The sequence below is a fragment of the Letharia lupina genome, assembly GCF_014066315.1.
Source record: "Letharia lupina isolate WasteWater1 chromosome Unknown contig_18, whole genome shotgun sequence".
Lineage (NCBI taxonomy): Eukaryota > Fungi > Ascomycota > Lecanoromycetes > Lecanorales > Parmeliaceae > Letharia > Letharia lupina.
In genome coordinates this window covers 634,458-644,124 of record NW_023502987.1, presented here as the reverse complement: position 1 = coordinate 644,124, position 9,667 = coordinate 634,458, and the positions used below count along the sequence as shown (strand labels likewise).

The following is a 9,667-nucleotide window of genomic DNA, read 5'->3' as shown; positions in this document are numbered from 1 at the left end:
TTAGAGTAAATATATAAATAGTAATTACTCTCTAAATTTTATATATATAGAAAGCGATTAAATAATTAATAGTAATCTATTATAAAACTATAGAGATTATATTATTATATTAAATATTATAACGATAAAATTCTTTATAATTATTAATAAAATTTAAGATTTCTAATATTAAAGAATAAAGAATTTAATTAATAATATACTCGCTAAGATTAATCGAATTATTTATACTTATTTTAATACTTTTATAGCTTTATTCTATATTATTTACTTCTTAATTAATATCTATTTTAGATATATCGACTTTAGTCTTTTCGCTATTATAATACTATTTAACTATTTTATCTTTTTATAATATCGTATTATAGCTATTATAAATCTAATTTATAAAATTTAAATTATATTATATAGACTTTATAATATATAAATAACGCGTAATATAGCTAATAAGTCTTATTAAAAATTAAATAGAATTTAAATAAAGATTAAAAGAATATAAATTATCGAAAAAGTTATTATTAAAGAAATCTATTAATAAATCTTATAATAGAGAATCTTTAATAGCGTTTTCCTCTTATCTAAAAGCTTTTTCTTAATAATATTTAAAATTTAATACGCGTTAAAAGATTTTAAAATAAAATAATAAAAAATAGATAGAGAAGGAAAACGCGTCTTAAGAGATAATATTACTAGATTAAAAAATATTATTACTAATTTAAAAGAAATTTATAGAAAAAAACGTATTTATTTAAACTCTTTTTAATTTTTTTTTAACGCGTTTATAAGTAATAGTAACTAGCTATTAAGCTCGCTTACAATCTTAATTATTAATAATAATAAATTTATTAAAAGACGACTTAAAGGCGTTAATAGGGGCTTTAAAAGATAAAAAAAAGAGATATATATATTTTAGATATTTAGTAATCTTTAAACGAGGGATATTAAAAGTAAATATATTAGTATATATAAAAGAATAAGGTAGGGCTGAACTAGAAAACCTTGAATTTGTATGTGCAGCCAATCATCAATTCGGGGTTATTACGCCTTTTGGCTAGATCGGCTGAGTCACCGCGGGTAAATAAATTAGCGTCCGCAACCATCAAAATCTCGCCCTCCCGCGCCTCCCTCATCAAAAAAATAGGTGTACATTATTCACAATAGTAATAACTTTTTTGTTTTCTATCAAAATTCTGAAATTTTTTACTTTAAATTTTGAAACGCTATTTACGCTTTCCGAATTTTTAAGAATTTTGAAATTTAGTCTTATAATTATAAGAGCGCAAGGAATTCAAATATCGCTCACCAAAGTTCGCTCACCAAAGATCGCTCACCTACTTACTCGATAGCCCTAATTAAAAAAATGATTATGAATTTAATTCATAGGCCTTTACTCGTTTATATTAATAAAATTAATAAAATTAATAGAGAGATAAAAGAATAATAATTATATAAATAGATAAAAGAATTATTTAGTCTTAAACGCGTTTTATATAACTATATTTAAATATTACTTTACTTTATAAATAGTAAATTAAACTTTATAATTTTTATAGCGTTAGAAAGCGTAAAGCGAGCTTTATAATTTAAGAAATTATAAAATAACTATATATATCGCAAGCTAAGTACTTTAAAGTATAAAACTTCTATATATAAATTTTTAATAAGAAAAATATAAGAGAGTTATTAGACTAATTTAATCGGTCTAATTAAAGAGTATAGCGAATTTAAATTTATAATTAACTATATATATAAATTCAAGGTTTTCAAGCTTAGCTCTATTTTATTCTTTTATATATACTAATAATAATAAGATTTATAGTTCTAATATATAATAAGCTTAATTATTTCTATTTAGAAATCTAATACTTATAATAGTAAGCTTGATAAAACTTAGTAAAGCAAGCTTGACAAGGCTTGGCAAAGTAAGCTTGGCAAAAGGCTTGGCTTATTCCCGTGACAAAAAGCATGCCGACGACAGAAATGGATATTATCACCGAATGGTACGACTCCTGCGCCAGGAGAAATATTGTCAACAACGCTGGGCTTGTCTTGGTAGTATTGGGACGTCATTCTGCGGTATGTCCTCAGTACATTCCGAACATTCAGCTAAGTGAGGTTTCCTGGTCCTCGGCTTCCAGCTCGAATTGTTCGAGATCTCAATGGTCACTCTAATCCAACGGTGAAATTGGACAGAGCCAACCCAATCAACGTCTTCAACGCAACCTATTCGGAGCGAATAGTGTGCCCACCGTCTACACTACCATCACGACTGTGGATCAACTCGGGCGAGTCGACATTGTAGTGGATTCTTTCTTCGGCTGCATCGATAGTCTGAAGCCCAACACCATTTTCAGACGTCGTGGATTTGATGATGGACCCTCCAATACGAAAGACAGGCCTGGGCGGCTCTTCTCGCGTACGCGGGCTGTTTCGTGAACGATTACTCTGATAGTTCAGCTGTGGTCGATTCTGGATTTGCTCATGGACGCGAAAAGGTGGACGTGGCTCTTCTGGATCCTGACTAATGGATCTTGATGCAATCGCACTTGAAAGCGTTCGAGGTAAATGGTAGCCTAATTTTCCAAGCGGAACGCTCAGTCCATGGACGATCTTTGGACATGGTTAGTGGGACACATACCAATGGGAAGGGCGGATTTCCTCTCACTATGCTGCAGATGGCTAAAAACCAGATGACCACAGTGAACACATCCTCCAACCTCTCCGCATCTGCCCGTATCACGCCATCCACGGTAATTTGCCGTAGAAACCCGAGACTTACGTACAAATAGAAGACAGCACTGACACCAATGGGGCCAAAGAACCCCACGAATAGAGCTTGCTGCTTTTGCTCGATCTGCCAAATCTTCGACCACTGGAATGTGTGCAAGGCAAAAATGATTGGTAGACGGCGAAAAAGTAGGATGAGAATACCAAGGACGATGAGTCGATAGATTGGAACAACGTCGTTGCGAAGGAAGCTACCCCATGGACAGACCGCCCCGAACCACATGAAGATGGAGAGGTTGAGTAGCATGTCTATCGTAGGCTGAAGAGAATCGTCCAACGTCTCCAGGCGGAACCAATCATCAATCGTAAAGGCGTTGCCGGCAATGAAACAGGCTAAAACATCGTCGGTGCCGATCATTCCACACGTGCCAACAATGAAAAGAGCCAAGGTAATGGCGAATACTAGGAAGCTCTCCCTGTCCACGAACTTTTTGTCTTGGGCCCATTGGAGTAATTCTTTGGCAATCCAGCCTACAGTTGCCCCGTACACAACGCTCAGTAGGATAGTGTAGCCCCAGGTCTCTCCAAACCAGTCACCCATGGCTAGCCTAACCCCTCCTGGCTGCCCGGCATCTCCTGAACCAATGTATTTGATAAGATACAATGAAAAGAATAGAAATGGGTATCCTAGCCCGTCGTTGGCGCCAGATTCTGCAATTATAATTTTTTGCAGGTCCTTGGGAATGTTTTTATCTGCGAATTTGCCTTTTACAATGGAGTTTGAAAGCACGGGATCTGTGGGTGTCACGCAAGCGCCCACGGCGAGGGCATGGAGGAAATCCAAATTTGGAACCAACCCCCAGATAAGCAGACTGCTGCAGAGCCACATGAATGCCATTCCAGGCCCCAATAGGAGCGCCAGGCTTTTCCATTCTGTCAACAGATATTTGCTTGGAAGTTGGACCCCTGCCAGTACCAATTGCACTCCGAGAACGAGCCGAGTGAAGTACAGGGTAATTGTATCAAGGTTCTCCTGTGATCCAGAGGCATACTGCAGGGGCTTGATAAAACTAGTGGCATGCGGCGAGAAGACGATCCCCGCGAGCAGCGATATCACTATATTGTTCAGCGCTAATTCCCGGCTTCTAGGAGCAATTTATAGGGTTACTGACAGGCTTCAGATAGATAAAAATGCTCTTTGAAGAGGTAAGAGACCAGACCACTACGATTTTGTCAGTACTAGTGAGATGCTCACATCATATTGGTAGGCGAGGAAAGGAGCAAAATATTTACAATAAAGTAATGAAACCTCCCAAGACTGCCAACACGATATTGAAATTCGAAAGAGCAAGAGTAGGCATGCTGGTTGATGTTTGCAGGATGTCCACTATGTAGTAATCGCCTTGCGATTCGGGCAAGCCACCTTAACACGAGGTACTTGAGTTAGGAAAGACATCCAAGAGAATAAAAGGAAACGGTACCGCGGGCAGTAACCAGTCTGAACGTTCTTCAATGAGGTCATATGGCCGGAAGAGACGGCCGAGGAGCCAATGTTATTGCATTGTTTGGATACCGCATGCCAATTAAATTAGAGGATGTACGACTGACCATCTTGGAGAGAGGAGAGAGTTTGAGGAGACATGCAGAAGGACGTTGGCTCATTGGAATAGGGCTTATCTTATCGGATTCCTTGGCGTGCTTTAAGCTGCAGGTCGAGTTTGAGTAAGCACTCACCTATTGAGACGGGACAGTGTTACATCTATGGTACTGCATATTTCAAATCCTTCAGAGGACTCTGCCGCTATGACTGTCGTTTTCGTCGCAACGCCCCGCGGTTGTGTACCATCTTCATATGAGCCTTTGCCGTCACTTTGCTCGGCGAGAATTCGATGTATCTTACCAGATGCAATTCTGTAGCTGTGGCTTCGAGGCGCCGTAAAGCATGATTGCCTCAGAAACGCAAGGCTACATAATGCCATGGACACTGCACCATCAATCACGAGATATTCTTCCAAGTACTTCGACCGTAGCATATCAGCCCATACTATGATGCTGGCCCCTTCCTTGCTCCATCAACTGCGAGCTTATCAGCTTCAACGTTGCCAGGATGATTTGCATGCCCCTTGATCCATTCAAAGTTGGTCTGAACGTGCAGCTTGTTTCGCTCCTCTATCTTTACAAGAACGTTCTCAACAATGTCCTTGTTCTCAACCGCTTTGCCGGCTGATGTCTTCCATCCATTCTTACGCCAATTGATATACCATGTGGTGACGCAATCTATTGCATACCGGCTGTCGGTGATGATTAAGACGTGTCGATTTCTGGGGACGATTTCGAGCGCTTTCAAGATTGCAGTGAGCTCAGCACGTTGGTTGGTTTGCCTGGATCCTGGTAGGGTCTCGGAAACATTCCTGTCACAGAGACCATCAGCGAAAAGCTAGTAATGTCTCTCCTGTCCGGAAAACGAACCTCTTGTCGCCGGGACCGAAATAGACCCCGATACCAGCAAAAGCCCCTGCCGTACCATTTCCTAAAGAGCTACCATCTGTATGTATGCGTATTGGTTCGGTCTGAGATACCCCTGACGGCCGTGGCTTGGTGACCTGGCGCTGCTCTTGTGTCTTGTACAACATCTTGCCGGTCTCAGCATCCAGAAAAATGTTAGAATCGAACCCATCCTCAGTATCTGGAGGCAAAGGCGCGGTACCGGGCTCGTAGTCGGCCTCATTGTACTCTGGGACCCATGTCTTCGTACCATATGCGCCTTTCTTGGCTTTCTTGTTCGCCGGCGGTTGGAATTCTGGTTCGATCGGCACGTCGGCGGCGAGATGAGTTACGGAGACACCATCCATTTCAACTGCTGGACTGTCCGACGCTCGTCTTTCGTCTTCCTCCAAGAAACTTTGCGCTTCAGCACGGGTCGTGAAACATCTGTGCTTTGGTTTCTGCCATCCGGTAATCTGTTCTTGTGCGGATGGCCAATCTGTGTAGATTCCAGGTACCCTCCCCTTTTTCACAGCGTAAAATTTGGATGAAGGCGATAAACCAGAATTATTTCCATGGACCGGATTCTCGCCAGCAACGAAGCGCTCGGCGTCAGTCAAAGTGGGAAATGATTTGACTGTTATGGTATCGTGAGCCAGACTGGCCACCAACTCTTAGCTCTCAGCTTACTTACACATCGCCTTCTTGAAACCTTTCACCTGCTCTAGGCAGTCTTTCCAGGTGTGGTAAATGCCTGGTTGGTAGCCAACGCGTACTGCGTAGAATTTGGGATCTGCCGACCGTTTTCTCTTCGTTCCATTAGAAGCCGAAGTCCCAGCCTGGGAAGCAGACTTTATAGAAGCCGTGTCGTCCATTCTGTTGATAGCGATTCGTCTGAAGGTGTTGGGAGTAGTGAGGGGAGAGCTCCAGTGCCAGACGCGATCACGAATCCATGAGACACCTGACCCTGTAGCTGTCCAGAAAGACGTAGCAATATTGCCCTTTACAGCTATGGAGGGAGGGGGGATGAGAACACTATGAGGGTAGATTGACCAGATTTCAATCTGATACTCGTATTGCCTAGATCTCTAGTTGTTTTGAGTCAAGAGGTGAGTCTTGTTGTGGCAGAGCAATATTTTCAAAGGTGGCTACCGCGTATCATAACAATCATAAATAAGGAATTCTTTTCGAGAAACCGTTCGGACTTCATAGAGCAAGTAGTTCCTGGCGCATTAAGCGCGGCCCGCGGCTCTGCAGGAAACCATGTCTTGTTGTCGTTAATGGTATTAGACTATTAGCCTATGATGCCTCGACCGTTTTACAAATAGGGGCTATCAAAGTTACTTCTACTTCTTCTAGTTAAAAATATAATAAACTACTAGTTCTTTAATAGCCCCTTAATCATTTCTACTTATAGATAATAACTATTTCTTCTTCTTCTTAAATAGTCTCGTAATAATAGTATTATATTAACTATATTCGATATAGAGTCTTAACGAATAAAAACGATCTAAGAACGATTCTTAATAGTAATCTATAGTTATATAAAATACCTCTTAAAATTATTATTAAAGCTATTATATATAAAATATCTCTTAAAGCTATTATAATAATTATATCTTATCGTAATTATTATAACTTTTATTTTTATTATAGCGAAGATCTTTTATAAGATAGCTACTCTTAAAAAGACTCTTTTAAATTTTTCTAAAGATATAAAACTCTTTATAATTAGATAATTTAATAAAGATAAAAAATTTATCGATCTTCTTATTATAATATTTAAGAAGAATTAATTTATTAAATATACTATTTAATTAGCTCTAGATAATCTTATTATTAATATTAAGAAATCTATAACTTATTATAATCTTATTAATAAGATCTTTAGCGATTTTTCGTTCTTTAATAAATACTTTATATATAAAAGAACGCTTATTTTATATAATAAGATTATTAAAAATTAATTAATAATATTAGAAAAGATATATATTATATATTATAAAATAAAAGAGATTATAGAAATTATCGATAGTAGACTTAATATTAAGAAAGAGATTTATATTAATATATTAATAATAGATAATTAAAATAAGATAAAGAAGAAATACTCTAAATTCTATTAATTTAAGTATTTTCTAAATGAATATATAAATATTAATAATTATATTATTAATAATAGTAGTTAAAGTATTAATCTTCTAAGCGTTCTTCTTAATAGTAATAAATATATTACTTAAAACGAATTTAATAATAAAGTATTTATAAATCTAAAAGCTACTATAGAAGAAAATAAGAATATAGAGAGTAATAATAATTTAATAAAAATAATAGAAAATAAAGTCTTAAAGATCGCTATTATAAAGATCTCTCTCTATAAAAATAAGAGTAAATAAAAAAAACTCGCGATTTTAGTCTTATTAATAGCTCTATATTAATATATATAAAAGAATAAAATAGAGTTAAGCTTGAAAATCTTGAATTTATATATATAGCTAATTATAAATTTAGGGTTACTACGCTCTTTGATTAGACCGACTAAGTTATCGCGAGTAAATAAATTAGCGTCCGCAACCATCAAAAAAATATCGCTTATCAAAGTTCGCTCGACAGCCGGACAGCCAAAAAACAGGTACACATTATTTGATTTTAGAATAACTTTTTTATTTTCTATTAAAATTTTGAGATTTTGTTTTTAAATTATAGAACGAAATGTAGGCTTTCAGATAAAAAAAGAATCTCTAGATTTAGTCTTATAATTATTAAAGCGTAAGAAATTCAAATATCGCTCATTAAAGTTCGCTCACCAAAGATCGCTCGACAGCCGGACAGCTCTAATTAAAAAATAGATACACATTATTTAATTTTAGAATAACTTTTTTATTTTCTATTAAAATTTTAAATTTTTTTTTTAAATTGTAGAACGAAATGTGGGCTTTCAGAAAAAAAAAGAATTCTTAAATTTAGTCTTATAATTATTAAAACGCAAGGAATTCAAATATCGCTTACCAAAGATCGCTCACCTATTTACTCGATAGCCCTGATTAAAAAAATAATTATGAATTTAATTCATAGGCCTTTACTCGTCTAATATAATAAGTTATAAATATAATTTTAGCGAGTTTAATTATCTTTTAGCGATTATTAAGTATAAAAAGTTTTAAAAATATCGTTATAAAATAGTAATTAAAAAGATTAAGCGTTTAAAGATATAGAGAAAAATAAAATTATATCGTCTAGAGCTAAAAATAATTAAATATATTAAAATTTAAAAGTATAAATATATTATAAAAAAATTATATATATTAAGAATAAAGTTTATTACGAAGAAATAAATAACTTTATTATTATTAGAGATTAATATAAAGAAAATAACTCTTAATCTCGCTATCTAGCTTAAATATAAATAGAGTATTTATTATAAATTATACTTAGTAGGTATACTTAATAGAAGCTAGTAGCTAATAACTTGATATGGCTTAGTATTCTAGATGTATTTAGGCAATTAAATTTCATAGAAGAAGAATTATCTTTTTATTACCTAAGAAACGTCTTTCTTAGAAAGATTTCTAAGAATCTTATACTATTATAATAGTGATAGTAATACTTATATAGTAGTAGTTACTATATAATAGCTTACTATTAGAGATTAATAGAGTTCTTTACTAATATCAAACTAATTCGAAGTTAAGAATTCTTATACTTCTTAAAATAAAAAATTCTTATACTCTTTAAATAAGAACGAAGAATCTTTATACTTCTTTATCTTTTATTACTTCTATATATCTATTAAGCTAGCTTCTTATAATATAATTATTTAAATTTAATAGCTATAAGATTTTATTATCTTCGATTATTAAGTAAGCTCTCTTATTAATAAAACTATTTAAAGAATTATTTAATATCTTATTAAGAATATTCTTAGACTCGCTAGATTAGTATTATTATTATTAAAAGATTAATAAATATAATCTTATTCTTTATTACTTAATTTACTTTTTTAATAAACTTAATTAGAAGATTAGATAATTAATTATATTACTTTAAGAACGATATTTTATTTCTTTCAAAAATCTATTATTTAAAAATGCTTTTTTTTTTTTTTTTTATCTATTAGTAATATTTTAGAAGTAAATATATATACTTCTTTAGAGTAAGCTATAGATATTTTATTTACTAGATCTTTAAATAGTAATCTTTAACTTATTATTAAGTTTAACGATCTATAATGTTATTTACTAGAAATCTTAAATATTTCTATTAATAAGATTATTTATTATTATAATAATAGTAGAATAATAAATAAAGAATTTAAAGTAAATCTTTAAATTATTAATATAGAAATAATTATTACTAGTATTATTAATCGCTATATAAAAAAAAATTTAAATCTAAAATTTTTTAATCTATTAGATTTATTAAAAAATCTAGAAAATTTAGAAATATTAGAGTAGAATAT

At 33.5% G+C, this 9,667-nt stretch overlaps 2 protein-coding genes across 2 annotated transcripts; both read right to left on the bottom strand.

The window, feature by feature from the left end:
• Nucleotides 1–2,220: 2,220 nt before the first annotated feature.
• Nucleotides 2,221–4,085, bottom strand: HO133_003679 (uncharacterized protein; the record flags this gene model as incomplete). The annotated part of the gene is made up of 4 exons (XM_037294601.1): nucleotides 2,221–2,607; nucleotides 2,663–3,840; nucleotides 3,897–3,946; nucleotides 4,018–4,085. 4 exons carry the CDS (start codon nucleotides 4,083–4,085, stop codon nucleotides 2,221–2,223), a joined length of 1,683 nt encoding a protein of 560 aa, XP_037149289.1.
• A 683-nt stretch (nucleotides 4,086–4,768) lies between these two features.
• HO133_003678 (uncharacterized protein) lies at nucleotides 4,769–6,083 on the bottom strand (the record flags this gene model as incomplete). Its single annotated transcript, XM_037294600.1, has 3 exons — nucleotides 4,769–5,135; nucleotides 5,194–5,845; nucleotides 5,903–6,083. 3 exons carry the CDS (start codon nucleotides 6,081–6,083, stop codon nucleotides 4,769–4,771), a joined length of 1,200 nt encoding a protein of 399 aa, XP_037149288.1.
• Between the last annotated feature and the right edge of the window lie 3,584 nt (nucleotides 6,084–9,667).